Source organism: Trichophyton benhamiae (genome assembly GCF_000151125.1).
Source record: "Trichophyton benhamiae CBS 112371 chromosome Unknown contig01293.0, whole genome shotgun sequence".
Taxonomy (NCBI): Eukaryota; Fungi; Ascomycota; class Eurotiomycetes; order Onygenales; family Arthrodermataceae; genus Trichophyton; species Trichophyton benhamiae.
In genome coordinates, this window is record NW_003315113.1 from 1495118 (window position 1) to 1520627 (window position 25510).

Sequence of the window (25510 nt, forward strand, 5' to 3'; positions counted from 1 at the left end):
GATACCTCAGGCTAGACATGGGGCCTTTTTCTGGCTCTATCCCGGAGACAGAAAAGGTTTTAATACAATGGCAATAGGTAATGAAAAGAAGAGAGAGAATATGACAGACTGACGCAGAGGTATACAGCTTGGAGTGCGGCCAAAACACGTCCGAAGCGTTGTCTTGTCTTCTCTGTCTGTCGTTCTGTCTTGCTGTCTCGACTTTTTGCTTGCTTTGATGAAAAAAGCTATTGAGGCGCGTTCTGAACCATTCCTTTTTGGGAACGGGAGCTTCATTCTTCCGATGCGTGATACTTGTCCCGATTTGGACTAGTGGGCGCTCGCCAAAAGGGGAGCTTGGATCCCGTGACTAGCCCAGCCCACACAAATCGCTTAGTTCGCTTTTTTTTTTTGAAGGCGCTGGAAATCTGATATTGACGACAACGAAGAAAAGAGCCGACGTCACCCAGCTGCCACTCCAGTCTCTCCCCTTTGATCTCGCCAGTTGTTGAGATTGGAAAGCCGACAAGATGACTTCCACAAGACTTCAATATGTAAGTTAACATCTCAAATCTGATTCCTGTTGCCGAAGCAGTTGCTAATGCCCATGTCCTTTATAGCGACGACGGAACCCGTACGTGTCCAACCAAGCGGATCTTCTTGCGATTGAAATGAATTTACTGGCGTTCAGATAATTAATACAGTCTTGCGACTAGATACAACACGCGATCTAACAAGGTCCGTGTTATCAAGACCCCAGGCGGCAACCTTCGATACCTTCACATCAAGAAGAAGGCCTCTGCTCCCAAATGTGGTGACTGTGGAATCAAACTCCCAGGTGTGAGTAATCCCAAATGAGCGACCGTCGAAATGATTTCCGCGAATTCAAATGATTATTTTACTTTGGATATCAAGGGGATCATGCTCAGCCGGCATCTTTTACAACAATATTTTGCAAGGATCCCAACTGACCTTCTGCTTTGATATATTATTAAAGATTCCTGCTCTTCGCCCACGTGAATACTCCCAGATCTCCCGCCCAAAGAAGAACGTCACCCGTGCCTACGGCGGCTCCCGCTGTGGAAACTGTGTCAAGGACCGCATTGTCCGCGCTTTCTTGATTGAGGAGCAGAAGATCGTCAAGAAAGTCCTCAAGGAATCACAGGAGAAGGCCGCAACCTCGTCCAAGAAGCGATAGATTACATGCTGTGTGTGGGGTTGTGGACGTGTTAAAGGGAATACCAGAGTGATGCAGTGATACCTGAAATGAACGGGAATCAAGACTCGATCACAAACGGAGTTTGGGGCGGGAATACCATCTCTGTTACCGGTGGGAGTTCCCGAAATGAAAAGAATATAATCATGAAATGCATTATCGGCCAGTCCTCTTTATAGTGTACGGCAATACTTTTCAAAGTCAGAAGTTTTCCTGCCTACTGTGATGTCGTTTGGAATATTCTCGTCTTTCATCCGTGCTGTCCTCGAAATACAGCAATTATTAATGACAAGAAACTTCCTAAACCTATCGAATGTCTTCAAATCACTCATGATTTGACAACCACTCGTATACTCTTTACGCACGTAGAATTGTGGTAAGTCTTCATTTCGATGCGGTTTTAGCATAATCAGTCGGCATTCAAGCCTCACTACATATCTACGCCACCCCGCAGGACGATGAGGAGTCCAATTCGCTCACGGATTGATTGGGTGGTCCGTTCAGATATAATCGCAGGGAATAGCTCCATATGGATTAGATTTTTTTTCTCATCACTTAAATGCAGCACCTGGTTTGAACCAGACAAGCTGAATAGGAACCAATTTATCCTCGTCCAGTACATATTTGAAAATGGATATGAAGGATGATGTATCCTGTACTTATAACTAAAGAGATAGCACCTATGTTAGAATCTTCGTTTCTTCTTTGCTGGTTTGTTTTGACCCTTATTAGCTGCTTCAAGCTGGCGTCGTAGTTCCTGTCGTTTTCTATCTGCCCTTTCCTCCGGAGATTCTTCTTTACCCGGGGTGTTCTCGGCTTTTGTCTGATCAATAGCACTGGATTTAGGCGGCAACGAAGGTAATTCTTGTGCTGGGCCTTCTCTTGTATCAACCATTCTGCTGGCTTCATGGTGGCTACTATCTTTGGTGTCTTGTAAAATCGTAGTATTGTAGGATGTATTCCTTCCCTTGACATTGGCGAATTTGCTAGAAGCTTTCGATCCCCCAATAATACCAAGCCTACCACTCCGCTTGTGCGGCTTAGCAGTTGCCGTTGATTGCTCATTATGTCCATGTGACAAGTCGGGCGGTTGTTGTTTGCTTGCACTGTTGGAGTGGTCACCGCCTCCCTCTTCTGCTTCAGGACTATCTGTCTTGCCCCAGGAGCTTGTGGCAAGAGCATCGTCTTTCCCACCCAAACTCTGGCTCGACGATTCTTTCTGTGTCTTGCCGCCAATTCTCCCGAGCCCACGTGTGCGTGGAGGTCCTTGTCTTTCCAGCTGAGCGACCTGGGTTGTTGAATCAGTCTCTTGAGAGCCTCTGTGGCTTTGTTGAGGCAGAGTTTGTCCCTTAGCTCTGTTAGCTCCTTTATTATGGATATCGTCATCGTTATCACCACTAGTGTCACTTTCCGTCGGTGATGGTGTGGCCTGATCTTCCAAATTGGGCTTTGGGGGTTTGTCAACGACATCATCTGCTTCCGACGCGGCAGGATCAAGCTCCTGTTGCCTGGGTGGTGGCCTAGGCTTCTTCCCACCAATAGTCCCAATGCTCTTCAGCTTGTTTTTCTGTCGTGGCGGTGATTCTGGTGCACTGGTAGTAGTTGAATCCTCAGAATCGGTGCGTGGCTGTATTTTTATGTTCGCGTTTGCATTTCCCAAGCTCCCAGGCTTCTGAGAGGAACTTTTATACTTCTTGCTGTGCCATGTTGGGGAAATTTCTGAATTAATATGATGGCCAGTTGTGTCCGGCGAGGACCTTGTCCCAATTTCTTTGAGTCCTGGGGGGGTCTCTTGAGTCTACAGCTTGAAGTTAGCAATACAGCCATGAGATCGTGTAGAACAGGTAGAAATACTTGAAATTCGTTATCACTTTCACTCCCATCATTTTCCGTGCATCTCTCAAGATTGTTTGGAGCTTGTTTTCCAGGGTGGTTGGAGCTACGGGATGTTGTAGGCAGATTCCACCACTCAGATTCTATGAGTTCCATATTTCGTGCATCAAATAGATCATCATCATACAGGTACTTCCAAACTGGTATTGACGTAGATTTCTTCGAAGCACCGCTGGAATGTATAGTCTCCCAAGAACCTTTGTCAAACGGGCTCACTCCTTTCACCAGCTTTGATGCCTGTGAAAACAGAGAACCTCTCTTTTGGCCATGCCGTATATTCGCCATCCCGGGGAAAACAGTGCTTAAGTCAAGGCCCGATGACTCTATTTTGTCGAAAAGTTTTCCTATTATTTTATCTTTCTCTTCTAAAAGCTCGCAAAGGGATTGTTGCTGAGCCTCGATCCCCAGCCAGCTCCGTAATGTGGGTACTAGCATATGACGTGTTAATGCAGAAGGAGAACATTTGGACAAGACTAATGTCCACTCTAACGGTTCTAGGGGCTTTGGTAGCTTCGTAGTAGTCGACAGTCTTAAACTCGATCCAGCACCTCGGCCAGAAAGGAACAGTGATGTTCCTTCAGACCCATGCAGCGCATCATTGATTTTTTGTAGCAGTACTGAGTACTGGTCCTCATCCTGACTGGGGTCGATGCTGGTATCGTCCTTGGCGGCGCGATCAATGATTTGTTTATGGCTTAAACTCTCAGACCAAACATGGCCCAGGTCAGTGAGAAAGACATCGTAGCCCTCCGAGCTTGGCTCGTAACTGAATAGAAGTGGTGGGTATGAATCGCTATAAAGCGGTAGCCTCACCCAGTTTCGTGTCATGTTTACTAAGTCTTAGGAAAAGTCATGATTCAAGTAAAATTGCTGAAGATTTTTCATAAATCGTCTGCTGTACTCCGTACAGGCAGCAGTTGCAGTTGACACAAGCGTCAGAGTAGATGGTTTAACTTAACCTTAAACGCTCACTAAAGGGAAAGTATGCCGAGCTCGGAAAAGCTGCCGTTTTGATCCGGGATCAGCTTCGTTAAACCTCAACGTCAAAAAGCGATATCATGAACACCCAACGCAACGCATAAGAAAAGCATCCTCAATATCGTCTCACCTCTCTCGTCTTTCCATTTCCCACAAATGCCCTCAAATCCTAGAGATCGATACGGCAGTAAGAGACCGAGGTCTCGTTCGCCACCTCCACACGCACCGCCAGAGAAATTGCGACATATCGATGGCCAGTATCCGTACGCTGGTCGAAGTAGGGGTCAAGGCAGTGCGAATCGAGGCGCTTGGAACTTGAAAGAACAAACACGGCTTAACCAATTACAACAAGATGAAGAAATGCGTGAATGGGTTGCTCAGGAAGACACGTTTGTGCTTAGGCAAGCAAAGAAGAAGGCCGAATTACGAGTTAAAGATGGACGCGCCAAACCTATTGACTGGCTCACCATTACTCTTCGTGTTATCGATCCGACTCGGAACCCATTAGACGACGAAATTGCAGACTCAGAACTAGATTTAGTGGAACCAGAGGGCGTTTTTGAAGGATTATCAAATGCACAGCTGTCAAGCCTTGAAAAGGACATCGATACTTTCTTGTCTCTTGAAACCAGTGCTGATAATCGTGACTATTGGAAGGTATATCACATCATACGAGACATCTACAGTGCGCTGTCTTACTGATCTTTATCTAGACTATGAAAGTAATCTGTCAAGATCAGATTCGCAAGGCGGAATCTTCGGCCCCAGAAAACCGTGCGGTTAACTCAGTTGCCGCTGATATTGATAGATTGCTTAGTCCAAAAACATATGATGAGCTTGTCACGCTAGAAAAGCAAATACGCCGGAAGTTGGATTCTAATGAGCCGGTTGATACTGATTATTGGGAGCAGCTCTTAAAGAGCCTTTCGGTATGGAAGGCGCGTGCGAAATTAAAGCGAGTTTATAGTGCTGTTATCAAAAACCGCGTTGATGAGCTGCGGAAGCAACAGCGCGAGGAGGCTGAGAGTGTTCAGAAAAAGCTTGCCCCTTTAGCCCCATATAAGGATACTCGAACCTCGCAGCAGGAGCTTGAACGGATGACCCTTCTCGACCCTGAGCCTCTTCTACAACTTCGCAGTCAAGATAAAAATTTAGAGGTTATGGATGAAGAAGAGTTGCTGAGCCATATAGTATGTTTAACTTATCCCCATATCTATTCACTCCTATCTTGTGATTAACTGCATCTAGGCCCAAGAAAGGAAGAAAATTATCAAAATGGGGTTTGTCCCGCTACGCAACCGCTTGACTGAGAAACAAGCCCCTTCATCTATGGTCACATCAGAATCTCCTGCCATTACATCTTCTGCTCCACGCTTTCTTCCAACGACAAATGATGATTTCTCCCAGGCCACAAAAGCCTTATACGAAAGGGAAGTTGCACGAGGAGTTAGTGAAAATGAGGAGATATTTGCTGGAGAAGAGACTATCAGCACATCTAAACCGAGTTGGGCGAATAAGTACAGGCCACGAAAGCCACGATACTTCAACCGTGTGCAGATGGGATATGAATGGAACAAATATAACCAAACCCATTATGACTATGATGATCCTCCCCCAAAAGTTGTGCAGGGGTACAAATTCAACATCTTCTATCCGGATCTTATTGACAAAGCAAAAGCCCCCACCTATCGCATCGAAAGAGAACATGGTAGGAAACGAGGACAGTCTTTTGCACCCGCCGGAGAAGAAGACACATGTCTACTTCGCTTCATTGCTGGTCCACCCTATGAAGATTTGGCCTTCCGTATTGTAGACAAGGAGTGGGACTACAGTGCAAAGCGAGAGCGTGGGTTTAGGAGCACGTTTGATAAAGTACGTACTAGTTTTGATTTTATGTGGCTCAAACATTGCCATGCACTTGGGCGCCTCAGCTAATTACCATCCAGGGCATTTTGCAACTTCATTTCCAATTTAAGAAGGTATGTATCATCTCATATTTTGCTGTTTCCACGCTTGCAACTACACAGGCTAACACTTATCACAGATATACTATCGTAAGTGATGCTGAGGTAAACATGATTATAGCCTGCTCTTACACCTGCATCACATGGTGCGAGCGAACGCAGTATGCTCTACGATAGTATCCGGGATTTCACAAGTTAAGGCGACGCTCGTGGCACTTGGGCGTCTTGTTATATTTCTCCAAGTTTAAGAATTGTTCCGAGGGGAATTGTGCTCTCAAGGAACAGCAGCACACCTTGCCCAAATGATGTCTACTTATAATCAGCCTATTACCGCCCACGCCAGGCTAGTTGGTTAAATATGACCACTCCGCTGGGAAGTTTGTTGCAAGACTGCATTGACGTATCCTTCGTACTCAAGGTGGTTAGGGTGTTAATTTCCAAGGCCGCGTTATTTGGTCATCCTATTGGACATGCATCTGGAGATCTACGGTAATTTTAATTGGAGGCTTACAGCCGCCTCACCGGACCTTGCGCTGTGAGACCTTCCAGAAGACCCTATCCGGTGCTTTTTCCTGAAACCCAGCCACCTTGAGCTAGACCGTTCTGCGGGATGTAACTCATGACAGGTTAATGTTCTCCTGCAGCTCCCCGTCTGTGCCCAACGAGCATGACAAGGTCTGAAGCTAGTCTGCTTGACACATTTTCCCCAACCTGCTCCCCGTCCCGTCAGGCTACCGCTGTAGAACTTGGAGTTCTCTAGCATCCTTGGTCAATAATCGGTTGTGTATACCTCCAAAAGATTGCTGTTCCACAAAGGCATTCTTTTTCAGGCAGGGCAATATTTCAGCATACAAAAGCCCTCTCATTCATCCATCATTTTTGCTGCTTTGTTTGCTCATTTTCGACAAGAGTTTTACGGGTTGTCTGCAGCAATCGTGTCGCGCAGGTGAGCTGGCATGTTCTCCCACAGGACTCAACCATTTTGCAGGACAATATATGAAATTTGCCTAGAGAAGCTCTAGTTACTTCCTTATTTCTCCATACCCTTGTCTCACGAATCTTCTCCTGGAAAGCCGGCCTCAACCTAGTCCTTGAGATCTTCTGTCTCCACAAATCTTAACACTGTCTTAAACATATTGGATGGAGCTCGTTCCTCCAAATCTTGAGGAAAGTTGAGAAGATATGGACGATGACACGAGCATTCTCTGCCCTTCAATCTGTACACAGATGCATCATAGCAATTCCCATCCTTTTACCACTCCGCAGGGCAGTGAGATATCTCAAAGTCAATGCGCTCCAGGCTCTGCTGCCACTTCGCTACATCAGCACAGGCGTGTGATTTCTCATCCTTCAATACTGCAACAGATGCTTGATCCAAGTCTCTTTGGAGACCCTCTCCAGCAACAACGGCAATTTTCATCCATGACACACAGTCATGGAAGTTGGGGCTCAGCTATTCAACCAAATACTTTTTGCAGCACGGACGCAATGGCGTATGATATTGTGGAGAATAAGGGAAACATACTATCTTGGGAAGGCGAAACTTCCGGGCCTACCGAGCTGGAACTTGACCTTTTCGCCGCGACCTATCCTCTGTTTGATGAATTCCACGAGCTCGAACGCCTCGGATACCAGACCTCCGGGCAACCAAACACCTCCACAACCTCGCAGAGAAATTGCAGCCAGATATTTGATAATCAATATCCAAATTCAGTATCTACTGGTTCTCGACCGTCGTTTGATAGCTCGACCTCTCGGCCGGAAAGCGCCATTTACCCCCCTCTCTCGCCTGAGAACTCTGTTGGCTCTAGTTCCCCAGTTGACTTCCATGTGCTCTATGGCTCTGACTCGCTTGTACGTTCTGTACCCGAGGCCGTGAACTTGGCATCCGAAGATGAGACAGACGATGACAGTGTCTCATCCGAAGAACCCTACGCAAGACTGATTTGGAGAGCACTCATGTCTGCCCCTGGTCATAAGATGGTTTTGAAGGAGATATACGAGTGGTTTGAAAAGAATACTAGTAAAGCCAAAAATTCTGATTCTAAAGGATGGCAGAATAGCATTCGGCATAACCTGTCTATGAATGCGGTAAGAAACTGAGACATCCTCCAAACCTCTTCATAAGCATTCCTACTCACTTTACTAGGCATTCGAAGGCGTCAAAGAAGTTTTATCACCTGGGGCGCAAACCCGGAAATCTGGTAACGCTTGGGTCCTCACTGAACGTGCTATCAGGCATGGAGTACAGTCCACAACCCGTTACCGCAAGCCAGGAGTCCACAAGAAATCCCAAAAATCGGATCATCCAGCCCCCCAGAGGCAAAAATCAGGAGCTAGGGGAGGTCGTGCCGCCAAAAAAGCCGCCAAATACAGACGAGCCATTCAAGAGTCTCAAAGACTTGACCGAAACTCTCAAAATGCGCCTCTTTCTGATATACCCTTCAATCAACACGACATACTCGCTCAAACGGCGAGCTGCGTTGAGTATGGGCCTGCAGAACCAGTGAATGACTACGTGTTGAGCGACTACGGGCTTGAAAACCTCTTGGGTTGTAATGAGCTCATACCACGATCACCGTTATTTTACCCCGACTTGGATCTGGATGAGAACCAACAACCCTCTGGGACTACTGTCTTAGGAGGCCAGCCGATCGGTCGAGATTTTAATTCCCTACTGCAGTAAACTTTGATATTTCGTTTGTGGATACACACTTCTCCAACTCGATGGGCACACATTCGTCCTATTCCCATTACTTTCTTTTTCCCAGCCGTTGCTTTGAACATTGCGCTGGGGCACCAGTGTGCCGTGCCCTGTAAACGGGATTCTCTATTTTGCTTTTTCTCCCCATTTCGTTTACTCCGTACTTTTTTCAGAGCCAAAGCCCTTCCGCGGGCTGTTCTTCGTTCGGATTTTTGTTTCTTTTCTTTCTCTTTCCCCTTTAACTGGGACCCATAAGCACCGCTGGCGTATGGGGTTTATTATTGAGTGACTTTCGGCTTCTTTTACGGTTTCGATTTCTACCCATTTTTGAGCCGACGAGCTTAATGTGGGGGTATTTCCTTGGGTGCATGAGGTGGGCATGTACACGGCTGGTTCCCCGTTCGACATATGTACATTAGCTGCAGTAAGAGGTCATTCATCTGGTAATTAAATAGTGGCTAGTTATCTGGACCAGGCGTGGTTTTGTTTTGGCTTGGGAGGTGATACGCCGTACTTAGAGGGCTAATAAAACAACGAAAATATGGCATCAAAGTCAGCCGCCCCCATGCGGTCTCTTCTCATGTTCAGTCATAGTCAGTGTTTCCTGGTGCACAAGCGATCAGACCCTTTCACCGGGCCAATGATGCTAATATTATAAGCCTGGCTCTGCGCTAAGGACGTCCGTTTCTCCTTTACTCCGTGCTCTACTCCGCATTACAACCGCCATCCTCGTCTAGGAGATACGAAGTATCCCGTACGTTGAGAGCAAGAATCTGCTCACCTAGCTTGTGCATTATTAGTTTACAGAAGTTAAAAGCAAAGGGAGGGGAAAACGGGAGGGACCTAGCGTCTTTGCTGTCAAGGTCGACGATTACGGAGTAGCTATATGCGCCTTTGGGTCAGGCTGCCATTCTCCTCTGTAACTGCATCCCGTACCATGTCGTTTTTTTTTTTTTTTTTTTCTTTGGCTTGACGAAATGGTTATGGACTTCAGGTCTCACATACTTTCCGTATAGCCGCACCACGGAGCGTAGTACAGAGTACGGAGAATGCATCCTAACACTCTTGTACTCCGTACTCTGTACGGAGTACAATATGTGCAATCTCCATAAACCTGTGAGTGCTGACACATGTGCAGTAGTATCTTCGCCCTTGAGAGACCATGCAAAGGGTCATGTTTAAACACCATTGAAAGTTTACTCTGCTCTCGACTATAACCTAGGTATATCAGAGACACGTACTCTGTGGTAGAACTGTAATCGAGGTTGGTTAACTAATACCAGATGGTGGCCTCGTTGTTGAAGATGACGTGTCCAAAAAGCACCTCCTGTGTCGACTTTACTGTGGCTGGCTCTTTTTCAGAGTTGATATTCTACGGATTCAACCCCATCCAAGGCACACCAGGCGTTTGAATTGATTCCAGGACGCAACACGGCGGTTGATCGTATCTAAGTGGACGCCCATTACTCCGTACGGGGGTACCCGTCAGTTGGAAAAATCATGTATTTGCTTTTTGATGACTGAAAAGGAGCCCGCCGCTGTCACTTTCATTTCTAATGGGATGGGGATAACTCTAGCGAAGCCAGTTAGTTATAGAATAACAAAGCATGACTTTAGCATTCAAAGCCAACCGGAGACTGCGGCGCCGTGCCACACGCTTAGCGGTTCGATAATTGGAACTGATGGCTTTGTTCAACCAATGTGGAAGTGATGCATCCTGCAGACACGCAAAGGGAGAAGAATGTCAATGAATCTCTGGGTTCTCTGCTTGATGCAAGTCACCATCGCTGTAATTGCAGCGCCATGCAGAATGATCTTACCTGGTAGCCGTAACCCATGTAACAATTACAAAAGAGACTGCCGAGCATTCATCCACGCCGTCTCTTCGTCCAACATCCACCCTGTGCCCTCCTTGTGTTCAAAACCGGATCGGATCTCTGAGCCCGCTGTACGACATCTGGAGGCTGCAAACGTTTAGACCCATACATAACTATTCTTCCACCCACCCCCTCTTAAGCTCCAGCGCATCTTCTCCCTAGGAATATGCAGCAAGGAATAATCTGACCCTGTTCCTCGGAGGTCTCTGAGTTCCCCCTAGGACATCATTATTTACGCCTTGCAGACCACAGCGGGATGCTGGATGATCAGCCGAAAAGCCAATTGAACATACACGGGCTCTCCCCATGCTGCCGCACGAATGAGCTCCTCGCCATTAACTATTAGTCAAGGGTTAGTTGGTTAGTTATCAGCGCAGAGAGAAGTGGCCACTGGTCAATTTTTACTATGGATAATATCCCTGAACAAAGTTCCGGAACTCTCGATCCCCGTCCTGGCCACGGTGATATTACACCTATATTTCGCACCGATTATTGATCCTCGGAGGTATTTAATAACCTTGGGTGATAGCATTTGACATTCAAACGCCCTGATGCACATGCAGATACTGAACCTCGCTTCATCCATCGTCTTTGCCGAGAGGTTGTCTTCCTGCGTGTTACCCATTTATATGTTTATTCGCTGCCGGAGAATTTGATCCTGAGCGCAGGATTACTCCATGGCGGAAACGAGCTATCATTTGACAGTGTGTGACGAAAACTAACTTCTTGTCCTGCTTTCTATACTCTTCAGCCGAGGCAACAAGTCACTGCAGGCAGGTTTAGCGGACGACTGAGATTTCCTTGGATATATCCATGAAGCTCCAGAGGCATAGAGAATACAGGATGCATTAAAAGTCCCTTAATAAGCTGGCTAAGGCCGGGAAAGGCCCATGAGACTCTTGTTTGAGTCATACATACCGTAAACACTTGAATCCAGCCATCCATTACGGTCGATAGATATTCTAGATCGCTCGACCCTGGAAGAGTTAAACCATGCAGGTTTTAAACCCTTGAATAGTACTAAATCTCTCAGATTTTATCTCGAGACATACTCCGTATAATATCTAGATTCCAGATTTTCGCAGACTTTGTGTCACACTGGTTCTGACTTCTTTGATAGAGCGTAAAAACAGTCATTCTATAGGCTGGGACAAGCATAATTGAAGACTATAAGCCATGCCTTTATAACATTGCTGCACCGTTTCAAGAAGAAAACCACTCTAGGGGGGCTAAGATTAGCTAGTTTCCGGATAAAACTAACCAGGAGGCAGACTGCTTGCTATAGTTACTCTCCTAAATGTAGACCAGAATATAAAGCAAGGAGTTAACTAAAGAAAGCTACCCAATTAATGCGAAGTATTTGAAAACGCATATCAAGATTTGCACAAAACTACAAAAGCTATAAGCCTCTAGGCTTTACTTACCAAAATAGCATAAACCTGTGGCAAGTAAAAGTTATCGATGCAGTTTCTTGTGATCGACCATGAAGATAGTTCTATTTGTCACTGAAAAAGGTTTGAGAAAGACATCCATAACTGAAGTAGTAAAATTAAATTCTAAACCAAAGAATAACTCATTACGCATGGCACTAGGTATTCTAGATTGCCACCAATACCTAATGCCGGTGGATCATGAGCCATGAGGCTAGATAGAGAATAACTTTAAAATTGGTTAACCAACAGCCATAGTTTTAGGCAGAGGAGGCTATGTATAGCAACCCCAGAAGGATTAGAGCAGTAATCTTTATATAAGAGTCTTCAAGTGTTCATGTCTAATATTGAACCATGTTTAAACGCCCCTATTGATTGTTTATATCAAAGTTACTTGGGAATGGATGTGGTTAAATTTGACCCTCCCCACAAGGGAGTAACCTTAAATGCGATACCTGAATGAACCTTTGGCTGGCATTTTATTTTTCCAGGCCGAAAGCCTACCTAAACTTCCAATCCAATCCTCCATAGGTCAGGCATTGAGCATGGATCCATCCATAACTACAGGAACCGTGCCTACATGACTAGGTAGGTTGTCTAAAGTTGCGATCCGGTAAAGCCCATGCAAGCTATCGATATTCCGTTAAAATAGGCTAATATTATCATACGTGGACAAAAGGGTATAGAAAACTAGTACAATGTTGGATTATGAACCTGCCAATAACCGTCATAGCTAGGACGATCATTATATCCATTTGGTATGTAAATGAAATGTTCCGTCACATCTATCCTCATGGATGCGCATCCACTCAAAAGGGCAAAGCTAACAATACCGGGGCTTTTAGCGCTCCTTTCCTACGGTGTCTTGTTCACCGGGTGCAACAAGTCTGACTTTCTTTGGAGATATAACAGCTGAGGGCACTAAACCACCGGAAGAAGATCCGGCGGTACTTCCTTGGCCTGCGGTAGGTCCAGCCTCCACAGTACTAGAAGCTCCTCCGCCAAGGATGCCTCTGACCCTTTCAACAGCTCTGCTTTCGCCGGCTGTCCATGAATCTCTCTTGATAAACGTTGAGCTCGGCTTGCGACCATAGAAGGCATTTCGCGACCTTTTGCTAGCTTCCTGTTGGGCAAGGCGGTTCTGTTCTCGTCGAGGACCGGGACCACAGTCATGGAAGCATCCAGGAGTGGGACAGCCACCTTCGCTAAGTGATATATCTGTTAGCCACGCAGTTAAACACGCTGTATGGGCTCCGTGTCCGCATGTCTGGCACCATGACCATAAGCCTGAGCCGTATAATCGAGATCCAGGTTGTTCCTGTTGTTGATATATTAAGCCATCTTCAAGCGGGCTAATGCTCGTATAAGAACCATTAGTAAGGTTGGTATTAGTTCGTGGGCCATGGTTGGTTTCAGTCACCCAATCTGCAGGGGGTTTACGACTGACGCAAATTGTACATGGGGGTTGAGGTGTGTTGCATCGGTGGCATAGCTTATTGTCTTGGATTGGATTTTCATAGGGTTTGTTGCATTCAAAACAAAACACGTTAATGAATGTATCCTTTTGAGCATAGTCATAGAGAGCTGGATATGACGGAACACAAACAAGTCGAAATTCAGCGGCTTCAACAAACATGCCCTGCCGGAGAAGCTGTTCGTTGAAGGTCTTGAATATTAGCTCCCGCTCTTCCTGGGGTAGAAGCTCGTCGCAAGAGCTGTAGAGTATGTGCATCTTATGAAGAAGGTGAGACGCAGAGAGAATGTCAACAGATGCACTACTACAGTAGTGTTTTATTATTTCTCTTACGATTGTTTGAACACCCCAGGGTGTGTCCGACGTAGACTTTGGACAGAGCGGGAGGGTAACAGATGTTTCTGGCGGCAGAGAAGGGTTACGTATACCAGGCGGAGTTTTAAACCGTGCTGGGGGACGAGAATACCCAACTCGTGAAGGCTTTCTTATGGGAGATGACTCTGCCAGGAAAGGTAGTGGGCTGACAGGCCTTTCAAGGTCAACGGTCGCAGATTGTATAGGTAAATCCTCTAATGACATGTCACTCATTGAGTCACTGTGGTTTTCCCATCTCCCGGGCCTAGGAGGAGAGCTCCCTTCTAGCTCGGGTATATCATGTAGCGACCCTTCAGTTGTCGATGGCCAGCCTTCATAACGCGAAGGCTCATTTGTGAGTGAAGAAGATGCCTCATCAAAGGACTTTGTGCGGTGGGAGCTATCTGAAGCTGAAAACATAGGAAAACTCTCCCCAGAGTCATGGCGTTTGTATGTAACGGGAATAGAGGGTCTCTCCTGTGCCGCACGCTCCATTGATAACAAGTGTTTGCGAAAGACTTGATGGGTCTGTGGCGCAATAATGTCGCCATGTTCCTTCTTATTGACTTCCTCGTCTGCTTCACCTTCATCTTTAATGGCTGATTCATCACCAGCGGGTTTAGGGTGAGGTTTCTCATCACGCCTCCATTCTGCCCTACCAGATATAGCTCGAGGAGCTGATCTTGTCTGGTCCGGAATTGGTTCTTCGCCATTGGGTTGAGTTGAGCGCTTGTTTGTCGGAGTTTTCATTCCATTGGTATCTTGAAGCCAAACAGCTTCGGCATTATCAAGGCCTAGGCCAGCCACACTCGCCTGCGCCTGTTTGCTTAGCACCTCATCACTTGATAAAATCAGTGATGGGATCGGTCTTAGTTGCCCAAACTCTTCATTTAAGCCTGTATTTGGTACCTGCCCGCCAGCTATAGCAGCAGCAATTGATGAATCGGGAATGGGTCGCGCAAGTGGAGTTGTAGCACCAGAATTAGGCTCCGGACTTAGTGTCATAAGTCTTTGAGAATCCCCATCAACAACACTTTTGAAGATTCGAGTCTTGGATTTCTCAGAAACAGTTGGATCAAGCTTTATTATATTAGTGCTACTGCCACGGCTACCAATCTTAGGTGCAGCTTTGGAGATACTGTTTTGTTTTAACTCAAGTTGACGCTGCTTGTGTTGATTTAGTAGCTCCTGTGAAATGGCATACCTTACAATTCGCCAAGTCTGCGCCAGCCGGTCGAAGCGTACAGCTGCAGCTTGCAGGGTATTCTCGTCTAACCCGTCTAGAAGGTGTTTAACAACTTCAACTGACATATTCCGTTCGTTGAGCGGGTCTGCCAGTAGTGGCGAATAATGATGCACTAGATAATGGAAAGCATCCGGGTTGAATGTTGCTCCCTCAACACGTCCGATCATGCCGTCTTGTTGATTGGTAATATCTTTAATATTACCGACTGACTTGACAAGTGGGACGACCTGTAGTTCATCATCTTGCATGGGTGGGGTAGCACTAAGGGATTTAGAGCTTCTGGCTGATGATATCTTGTTTGAACGTTTTCGGATTCCAACAATTTGAGATCCATCATCGGGAGCCTCGTCAGTGAGACTGTGACTGGCAGTGTGTAACTTGTCCTCGCCCTCTTTGGCCCTTCGTTGAGAAGGCACAGGGACGGATTCAACAGTTTCTGTATTGCTGTAGTTATAACTCTGCCTGTGTCTTCTTCGACGTGGTTCGAAAAATGCGAGAACTTTGCCGTCAGGACTCCATGTTACCGCACATGGAGCTCTTCGCTCTATAGCTTCAGGGGCTAAACTGATATCAGTCTGCATGAATATACCCTCCGAAGTAACAGTCCATAGATAATCTTGGGAATGCCATAATAGGTCTGTAGCCGAGTTGGCATAACGGTCAAGTTCCTTGTATGGAATATGTGGCCTTCTAAAGTCCCAGATGTGGATACGGGGGTCTTCCTGATCGTATGACGTAACAATCTGAGTAGATTCCCAGCTGGCGGTCTCATAATCATGACCTGTCAAGGACGGTGGTCGCCAGCGCGCATTTGAAACAGCCTGCGGCGTCCTCAGTTGGAGGCACGGTTTTTGTCTTCGGTCAGTCGAAGAGAAGTTCCACACTTTTACTTGGCGGTCCACACTGCCGCTGAGAAGATGCCTGCCATCGGGGTGCCAGTCCACAGACGAACAGGCTTTTTCATGGGCATTTATCCGTATAACAGGAACATTGTCTTTACGAATGTCCCATTTCTGGATGACACCACTGTCTGTAGCTGTGGCAAACTCTACAGGCTCAGCAGGAGACCACCTGATATCACGTACTGCCTCGCTGTGGCCATTGAACACGCTTGTACTCCCTATATGCATGGCAGCTCTATCACTAGACACCGTGCGTAAATCCCATAGTCGCACGGTGGCATCCTGGCTTCCAGAAAGTAACCAGGCCCCACGATATGGGCTGAAGGCGAGTCGATGGACCTGGCGTGAATGCTCATGGAAGCGGCTATACTCCACGCCAGGGCGGCTCAGGTCGTAAACAACAATACGTCCATTGCTTGTTGCTGCGGCGATGATTCGGTTATACTCCGAATGAGACCACTTGACATCCTTGGTAGCTAGATGTTCTTTGTTTTTGGTGGACGGTCCAGAAGGGTGGTGGCTGGAGGAGTGGCCGATCACAGCGGACCGGATGTTTGTCTCTTCAACACACTGTGAAGACGTGACGCGTATTGTCTTAAGGATTTCCCTTCCGGCGACGACGGCATGAGTGCGCTGTGGGGAGATGTCAACAGCCGATATTGGGATTCCTGTCTTATGCGTGATTATCGGAGCGCTGCCTGGACTAAAAATAGAATACCCATATCGTAAGATTGCTGTTTGTATTTCTCAAAGCATCAAAATGATCTGCTGCGCCCTTGAAGGACAAATTGTTCTCATTCTAAGACACCGAAACTTACGGAGAGATGGTATAACTGGGTCTAGTCACCAGGGCCGGAGGTGGTGTTGGGACTGGTAGTGGAGAAGTAGGCTGTGGGCTTGGAGGCCTGGAACCGTAGATGAATGGATGAGCGAGCCGCGCAAGAGCACTGGTAGCTCTGTTTGAATAGCGCTGGGGTGGTAAGGGAGGTGCCGGGGGAGGTGGAGGAGGTAGCGGCGGCGGCGGCGGCGGTGGTGGAGGGGGTGCAGCACCAGCAGAGGCACCTGGAGTTGCGATGCCTGAGCTGTGGCCGCGCGGTGAATCGGCCATTGTGGTGTGAAGCAAGACGAGAGATCAGATCGGCCCCGCTCGATCTGCTGACGTCTGGTGATCCATCGCCTGCTCGCCTCGAGACAAGGTGGTGGCCAGGGATCGTGATCTTGTTCTTGCGCCGTGACCATCAATCGCGAAGTGCCTCTCGATGTCTCTTTTTGCTTCTTTCGGTGTTAAGAAGCATCACGTGATTGGTTTAAGGTTCACAGCCGCATGTCAGCAACATCGAGCTGTTGACTTGGTGGACATCGACCATGGTGGTATACTCCGTACAAGGGAGGGTGATATTGAATATTGCGTGACGGCCTGGGGTTTCGACGCTGCGCCCCCCTCTCGGCGACTGTTTGACAAATAGGATCTTCAGCATTCGCCGGGCGCGGGTTGCAAAGAGGCTCTGCGATTGGATCTTAATATGGAGTTATTGGACAAGGGAGATACCCCAGCGGTTCAAATTGAAATATTGCTGTTCATGGCACCTGTCGAGCAGTTGCGGAGGGTATTACGGAAGATATCGCGGAGCCAGTGCCAACTAACATTATCATCCCAGCTCATGGCTGCCGTTTGGAAGACAGAGGAAGTCTCAAAGACGCCTTTGAATGTCATGGTGTCTCCTATACCTATTGGGCCAAGAATAGTCTAGGATGGGTGAGCTGGGAGGGATGTAGCTATTCCATATTTCCATGTTTAAAAGTAGGAGAGATATTTCCACAGGAGGATCTTGCTTGCCTCGGACGCTACATACCATTATCAGATCAAGATACGCGCATGTTCAATGGGCCTGGTAGTATCTATCCATGCTAGTATGGGAACCAATCGTACTATTGGTAAAGCTCTAGAGAAGCTCCCTTACAGCCATAGGAGTTCCATTTACCCCGAAGGGCCGAAATCTCACGAACGGCTGGACGAAACTTAGCCGACCTTGGCGAGTAGATTACGCTCTTCCTTTCTACTTCTTTGGTTAGCCTACGCTGTCCCTTGGACTGTTGTTCGTGGAGCTCTTTGCAAATATTTACCTTGGAATTAGGTCTAAGGTATCCGAGACACTACGGAGTACTACACTTGTGCTCTGTGTAAACTTTCTAGATCGGCCAGCTGGAGATGAAGATCCCACTTCAAAGGCTATGTGAGGTCTTGTCTGTCATTCAATAATCATACGAGGCGGCACAGTTCTCGCCAAAGGTCCTCAAGAGGCATATAACAGAGTTTTACTTGCTTGGGTGCAGATTTTAAATTGCTTGGTAGAATTGCTTTAGCAAGCTGTGTATTTGACCCTTTGTGGCTTTTCTTTTTGCTGACCGTGCAATCCATTTTAATGATGGGTAAGTATGGCGTGCACTTCAAAAAGGTTCTGTGGCTATCCTGGACATTCTACAGCAATTAACTGACAGACTGGACCATAGATGGGGCGAGATAACGGCTAGAAGCAATCTGGAATAGCATGTACTCTTTATATTATGAAGAATTCCAAGCCCGAGACTGTGAGAATAAGCAAAGTGGCCTTCTACAATCGTTGGGCCATCGTATAATCAGCATGTCAACTTGAGGATGCTGTAGACCGGTAACTAGTTATACAGACAATGTAAATACAGACGGTAAGTGCCCAAAGAAAAAAGACATGCCAATTGCTCTCAAAGGCGCTGGTTATCGCCCTTGGAGAAGGATGAGGTTAAGAATTTCCTTAATGGGCCGAAGCTCTCACCAATCATATGACTAAAATTTGACGGCCAGCGAAGGGTTGAAGCAAAAAAAGGGGGGGGGGGGGGGGGGGGAAGAGAAGGAGAGAGATTATCAAGACCTTGGAGAAGTTGTTGGAGAAGTTGTTTGAGAAGTTGACGCTCCGAATCTCGCCTGGCAGGGCAATCCAAGGGAAGAACGGGCTCGCTTACGCTGGGCCGTGGGAAGAGGCATCCGTTTGAGCCTGTTACAAGAGACGGAAAAAGCTAGTTAGAGGAACGGCGGTGACTGCTGTGGGAAGCCGTGGGAGGTTGATGACATGGCATGGAATGGGGATGGCCAGCGACGGTTCCGCGGCACGGATGACGGCGAAGGAAAGCTACCTGTGAGTCTAAGAGAAAGGCAATCAACTGCCCGCTACATTGCATATTATTATTCTAGGTTGGTACTCCGTAGACAGAGCTAAGTAGTATGTGTCGTTGTGTTTGGCGGCAGCGGCCCGTCAGGGGGGAGAAGCGGATGGTGGTTAACTAGGGAAAAGTGTGTACAGAGTTAAGCAGCTACTGTTTTATCTAGATAAAAGGTTCGTATCGACCGTGGGGGGACGGAAGAGATATAGCCGAGCAGGGAGAGAGAATGTTATCAAATCCCTTACAAGGAGTGAGGCGGTAATCGCTTGCTGCTATAGTATAAGTATATGCAAACATCCCAGAGAAAGCCGATGTGTAGGTTTCTGACAAGCGGCCAGGGACAAAGCAAGCCGGCCAGCCTATCCCAGTTTTCCCGATTCCCGCGAGACCAGAAGAAGATGGAAGGCCAAAGATCCCATGCCCATGGCCACGCTACTGGTTTCAGGAGAGAGATCTTGCATGGCCATGAGCCGTTGGTTGAGAGATCGAGCTGGCCGGCACCAAACTATAAACATCCGGGAGAAGAAAGATGGTTAGTTACCCAGGTCAAGTTTGAGGTACAAAAAACAAAGCAAAGAAAAAGCAAAGAAGAAGGAATCGGAGCAGAAAAAAAAAAAAAAAAAAAAAAAAAAGCCTAGAAGAAAAAGCAAGCCTCCCCTGTCATCACATGTGGCAGAAGATGGAGCGTGAAAAGAAAAGAAAAAGGGCAGAAGACGAAGGAGAGAGACTCTCCGGTGACAGCAGCTGGTCAGCCGTTCATATCGACTTTGTCCGCAACCAACCAGTTTTAAGGGACTCGTTATCAGTAGTCAAGTTAGTTAACTAGTGAGTCAAGTCTCCCTCTCTGTTAGTAGCAAAAATAAAAATTGGAGCTGTCCTTTTGTCCTTGGTCTTGGGTACAGTAACTTTTGGTGCCATCACTCTCTCCATCACATCGCATGCAGCTAAAATGGCGGAGAAGCAGAGGGAGAGCGATGGCCCAGACCATGCAGGAGGAAGAAGAAATGGTCAGCACAGCCCATACTTTCATGCATACGAACCACCCCCCGGGCAGGGTACTGGGTACCGGGAACTCGGGGGCGGTGGCAGCAGGGCGGGAGGTATCAGATACCTACCCCTGATTAGAAAAACGGGTTAAAGCTCATGCTAAGTTTTTTATCCCTTCTGAGCATCCCAGTGAGTTCGCAGTGGGAGAAAAGTATATCATGCGGATGTACAGGACGCATGTACCGGGTAGCTTGGGTGTGAAATTTTTAGGTACATGGAGAGTATATATATGTATGCACGTACATGGTCCGGCAGCGCGCAGGGAAAAGAAAGGAAAGGAAGACGAGGAGGAAAAAGAAAGGACGGAGCTTCACCGCCAGAGATGAGATGTCCTGCTTCTTCTTCACCGCTTGAGGAGGGAGGAGGGCTGTTGTAGGCGGGCAGAGTCTGGCGTAGCGAAGTAGGAGATACTCGCTGGCAGGGGAGGGTAAAGCCGGAGCTCACGAGTTACGACTCCAACTAGCCGTAGGTAGTTAACTACCATCAATCAAAGCTGGCCCTTTAACTAAGTACTGCAGGGCGAGAGCTAAGCAGGTAGAGAGATACGATGCACTATACATAGACATATAGACATATAGCGTGCTGGTGCTGGTGCTGGTGCTGGTGCTGGAGAAGAGCAGCCGGCGCAGGGCCTTGCCACCCCGAGGCAGCCTTTGTCCCTTTGAGCACGCAGTCCTCGAGCTAAGTCGTAGTAGTGTAGTGTAGCTAGCTCGCTCGTCGAGGCAGTCGACGGCCAGGCTAAGTGATGTATGTATGTCCCCGTGGCCAGCAGTCGAGAGGCGATCGTCTCTCTCGTTCGACGATAACTAGTTAAAAGATGACCAGGGCAGCCGCTTTCGCCTCTTCTCAACGCTTTTTCGCTCCGCCGCCGCCGCCTCCGCTGCTTATAACCAACTAGCTAACTGCTCTGTCGAGACGCTCTCTCTCTCTCTCTCTCTCTCTCTCTCTCTCTCTCTCTCTTTTTTCCACTCTCTTCCACTCTCGCTCTCTCTTTCAGCTCGCTCACTGCAGTCTCCGGCGTCACCGTCACACTCGCCGGGCCTATCAGCAGCTCCGGGTCTGTCGCATCTTTGTTCTCCTGCTGCCGGCTGCTGGCCTTGCCTTATCCTGAAGTGACGTCGAGGCTCGCGGCATCTCTAATTTGCTGCCTTTGTTCCGCCGGCCTTCTGTTCGGCCCTGTGTGGTACCTTGCTTCTCGCCATCTCGCCGTCTTCAGTCTTCTTCTTCTCCTTCTTCTTCTTCCTCTTCTTCTTCTTCTTCCTCTTCTTTTCATCCTCACGGCCGTCTTCCTCTGCCTGGCTTTTGCAGCTTGTAAGCTTCTTCTCTCCCTCTCCGTCCCTCCTCCATCGCCATCGCAAAAAAAGAATAACATCCCCCCCCCCGTCCCTCTCCCTCTCCACCCCCCACCTGCCGCGTAAACTGGTACCTGTTCTTGCGGCCGATTTCCCTTTTTTTCTTTTCTCTCCTCTCTTCCTGTCTCTCTGTCCGTCTCTCTCTCTTCGTCGTAGTTCACGCTGTCCTTGTTCTGTCGCTGTCTCTTCCTCTTCGTGGCTAACTTATATTCGGAAGCTTCCAACAGCTTGTTTCGTCGTCGTCGTCCTCGTCTTTTCTCCCACCCTCCGCTCGCTTTTTTTTTTTTCCTCTTCAACTTTCATTTTTTTTTTTTTTTCTTTCCCCTTTGCTTTTCTTCTGCTCTCAAATAACTCCAGCTCTTTTTTCTTCTTCTCTTCTTCCGAGCTGCAGATAAGCAAAAAAGTGCCGGGTGTCGACTGTCAGGCCTCCTTTGACATGAGCATGAGCATCAGTCAATTGAAGTAATTCTCCTCTCCCCTCCCTCCCCCCGCGATCAGCAAAACCGGCTGTCGACTTCGACTCTCCCGCCAGGCATAACGCAAGGTACAAGCCACCGAGACCGAGAGAGCGTCAGCGAGAGGGAGAAGTGTTGCGTGAAAGAGGGAAAAGATAGCTATGGGCACCGTCAGCATTGACGGCCTGGGGCTGGCCGCTCATCAAATGCAGCCTATCAGACGCGCGTTGGACACCCTCCATAACTTCTCTCCCGTCATCTTATTCGTCGTCTTTGCTGTGGCCTTCGTCACAAACACCGTCATTGCAAACCGGAGGATCGAGCCCAAGGCGCAGCATACAAAGGGTGCAAGGACCGGGCCCGGAGGCAGGCCTCTGCCTACGCGCATGAGGAGCGCTGCCGTGCTGATTGCCCGCAAAACCCCCGACTTCTCGCCTGCCACGAAGCTAGCTTTCAAATGGCTGGCCGTGGGCGTCCTGTTCAGCTTTATTGCCGAGGCCGCCATCCATGTTGCTCACATTGTGCTCCATCGAAAGGACCACTGGTGGTGTGGTCAAGCAGTCGTAGTGAGTACAAGCTTTTTCTCCTTTCTTTGTAGTTGATTTTGATGTTGTTGTTATTGTTGCTGCTGCTGTTGATGAAATGACGTCTGTTTAAAAGCTGCATGCTTAGTCGTGCATCTCGCATGCTGTGGCCGCCCAGGGGGGGGAGAGCAGGCAGGAGAGAGAGAGAGACACTTCTTCTTCTTCTTCTTCTTAAACTAACTGCTTGCAGATTCATGTGGTCGGCACTTTCTTTGTCCACACTCTGGTGCTGATATCTCTGATTGACACTACGCCCTCACCAACAGTGGCCCAGCTCATCACCTGGATAGTCTCTATGCTGCTGGAGCTGGTCATCCTGGCCCTGTTCCTTGATATCAACACCTCGCCGCACCACGAGCCCATCGTTGGCGACCCGCTCGGGGGCCCGCTCAGAAAGGGGCTGACTACCTGGGAAGCCGGCCTCGTTGTCACAGCCAGTGCCCGGATCTTGCTGCTCGTGTCTCTGGTTGTTATCTACAGCCTGACTTCCTATGCCTTGAAAAGTGGAGCTCAGAACAGCGGGACTGCCACAGAGACTACTTCACTGCTACACTCTGGAAATGGCACTGCACACGCCAACGGTGACCGTTACGGTGCTTCTCATCGACATCTCAAACATGACGACGATGACCAGCCCGAGGAAGACGGATGGGTGCGGCCAAAGACACTCCCGTCGACCAGCTGGTGGGAGTATATGAGCGGCTACTCGCTCTTTTTCCCGTACCTTTGGCCGTCCAGGTCAACCAAGCTGAAGTCAATCGTTGTCTTCTGTTTCTTCCTTGTCATACTCCAAAGAGGCGTCAACCTCGGAGTTCCCATGCTCGTTCGTAACATCGTCAATATCCTTGCCCAGGAACATGGAAACGAGTTCTACGTTCCATGGGGCACCATTTGTCTATACGTCATCTTCCGCTCACTACAGGGCTCCCAGGGCCTTATCGGATCCCTGCGTTCCTTCTTGTGGATTCCCGTTGGCCAGTACTCCTACATGGAGCTCTCAACGGCCGCCTTTGAACATGTCCACAGTCTCAGCCTCGACTTCCACCTCGGCAAGAAAACTGGCGAGGTCCTGTCTGCCCTGGGTAAAGGTAGCTCCATCAACGGCTTCCTTGAGCAGGTTACATTCCAGGTTGTGCCGATGTTGGTTGACATGTGCATTGCCGTGGGCTACTTCTTTGTCGAGTTCGATGTCTACTACGCATTGGTGGTAGGCATCATTACCTTCTTGTACCTCTATCTGACCATCCGCATGGCCCAGTGGAGAGGTGAAGTCCGACGCATGATGACTAATGCTGATCGCCAGCAGGATGCTGTCAAGTAAGTCCCATCTCTCCCCTTATCAACTCTCCTTGTCCGCCGTTACTTGTACTAATTGGTGTAGAAATGACTCGATGGTTTCATATGAAACAGTCAAGTACTTTAATGCTGAACCTTACGAGTTCAACCGATACCGTGGGGCCGTTTCGGACTACCAGGCCGCTGAATACCATGTCCTGTTTTCTCTTCAGTTGATGAATACCTGCCAGAACACCGTTTTCATGCTAGGCCTTCTCATCACTTGTTTCATTTGCGCTTTCCAGATCGCAAATGGTCAGAGAGATGTTGGTCAGTTCGTCGGCTTGCTCACATACATGTCCCAACTTCAGGGGCCTCTAAACTTCTTCGGAACCTTTTATCGCTCGATCCAAGGAGCCATGATTAACTCTGAACGGCTTCTGGAGCTGTTCAGGGCAAAACCTACTGTTGTTGATGCACCTGATGTTGATGAACTCCGCTCCTGCAATGGCGGAATCGAGTTTGACAAGGTACACTTCGCATATGACAGCCGCAAGCCGGCCCTGAATGGACTCTCCTTCGAATGTAAGCCTGGTACTACCACTGCTCTTGTGGGAGAGTCAGGCGGTGGAAAGTCCACTGTTTTCCGTCTTTTGTTCCGGTTCTACAACTCTACTTCTGGTCAGATCCGCGTGGACGGCCATCCTGTCGAGAGTGTGTCCATCGACTCGCTCCGCCGACACATCGGTGTTGTTCCACAAGATACTGTCTTGTTCAATGAGACCATTATGTACAACCTCAAATACGCTAACCCTGCGGCAACCGACGAGGACATCTACGATGCTTGTCGTGCAGCCAGCATCCATGACCGCATCCTCACCTTCCCCGATGGTTACCAAACCAAAGTTGGAGAACGTGGTCTCAGACTGAGTGGCGGAGAAAAACAGCGAGTCGCAATCGCTAGAACGATTATCAAGAACCCACGTATCATTCTTCTGGATGAAGCTACCGCCGCTCTCGATACCGACACCGAAGAACACATCCAAGGCGCCTTGGCTACCCTGTCCAAGGGCCGAACCATGCTTGTCATTGCTCACCGTCTCAGCACAATCACCACGGCGGATCAGATCCTTGTCCTCCAAAACGGACAGGTTGCCGAGAAAGGTACTCATGAACAGCTGTTGGCCATGAAAGGCCGTTATTCAAGCATGTGGCGTAAACAGATTAAGGCTCAGAGAGCTGCCGCCGAGGCACAGGCCCTGCAGGACCGCGCGGAACGACTGAGAAGCAGTTCCGTGGTTGCTGGTGGCGGTGAGGATAGCTCCAGCCAGTCAGACGAAGATAGACATGCAGAGACCACTGCTCGTCCACGCCCAACCCTGTCACAGCGCTCTACCAAAGCTCCCGAGACTAAACCTGCCGGACCTTAAAACACGGCGACACCGAACCCGAAACTCCTATTCTCGCTTGTATTTCCTATTACCTTTATATCTTACTCGACAGTTATGACGACGTACACGGCCTCGCACTAACCTAAGCATCCATTACGGCTACAGGCAAAGGGGACTGGAGGCATTGAGAATTG

At 48.3% G+C, this 25510-nt stretch overlaps 7 protein-coding genes across 7 annotated transcripts; 4 read left to right on the forward strand and 3 right to left on the reverse strand.

Annotated features, from left to right (window-relative positions):
- Positions 1-509: 509 nt before the first annotated feature.
- On the forward strand, positions 510-1177 carry ARB_04491 (uncharacterized protein; the record flags this gene model as incomplete). The annotated part of the gene is made up of 3 exons (XM_003017563.1): positions 510-533; positions 718-817; positions 909-1177. 3 exons carry the CDS (start codon positions 510-512, stop codon positions 1175-1177), a joined length of 393 nt encoding a protein of 130 aa, XP_003017609.1.
- Positions 1178-1880: 703 nt separating this feature from the next.
- On the reverse strand, positions 1881-3916 carry ARB_04492 (uncharacterized protein; the record flags this gene model as incomplete). Its single annotated transcript, XM_003017564.1, has 2 exons — positions 1881-2993; positions 3050-3916. 2 exons carry the CDS (start codon positions 3914-3916, stop codon positions 1881-1883), a joined length of 1980 nt encoding a protein of 659 aa, XP_003017610.1.
- A 510-nt stretch (positions 3917-4426) lies between these two features.
- ARB_04493 (uncharacterized protein) lies at positions 4427-6207 on the forward strand (the record flags this gene model as incomplete). Its single annotated transcript, XM_003017565.1, has 4 exons — positions 4427-4723; positions 4780-5256; positions 5315-5938; positions 6013-6207. 4 exons carry the CDS (start codon positions 4427-4429, stop codon positions 6205-6207), a joined length of 1593 nt encoding a protein of 530 aa, XP_003017611.1.
- Positions 6208-7518: 1311 nt separating this feature from the next.
- On the forward strand, positions 7519-8716 carry ARB_04494 (uncharacterized protein; the record flags this gene model as incomplete). Its single annotated transcript, XM_003017566.1, has 2 exons — positions 7519-8121; positions 8180-8716. The coding sequence occupies 2 exons, from the start codon at positions 7519-7521 to the stop codon at positions 8714-8716; spliced, it is 1140 nt and encodes a 379-aa protein (XP_003017612.1).
- A 4166-nt stretch (positions 8717-12882) lies between these two features.
- On the reverse strand, positions 12883-17125 carry ARB_04495 (WD repeat protein; the record flags this gene model as incomplete). Its single annotated transcript, XM_003017567.1, has 2 exons — positions 12883-16720; positions 16836-17125. 2 exons carry the CDS (start codon positions 17123-17125, stop codon positions 12883-12885), a joined length of 4128 nt encoding a protein of 1375 aa, XP_003017613.1.
- Positions 17126-21395: 4270 nt separating this feature from the next.
- ARB_04496 (uncharacterized protein) lies at positions 21396-21914 on the reverse strand (the record flags this gene model as incomplete). Its single annotated transcript, XM_003017568.1, has 2 exons — positions 21396-21773; positions 21876-21914. 2 exons carry the CDS (start codon positions 21912-21914, stop codon positions 21396-21398), a joined length of 417 nt encoding a protein of 138 aa, XP_003017614.1.
- A 313-nt stretch (positions 21915-22227) lies between these two features.
- Positions 22228-25355, forward strand: ARB_04497 (uncharacterized protein; the record flags this gene model as incomplete). The annotated part of the gene is made up of 4 exons (XM_003017569.1): positions 22228-22636; positions 22665-22717; positions 22841-23967; positions 24032-25355. 4 exons carry the CDS (start codon positions 22228-22230, stop codon positions 25353-25355), a joined length of 2913 nt encoding a protein of 970 aa, XP_003017615.1.
- Between the last annotated feature and the right edge of the window lie 155 nt (positions 25356-25510).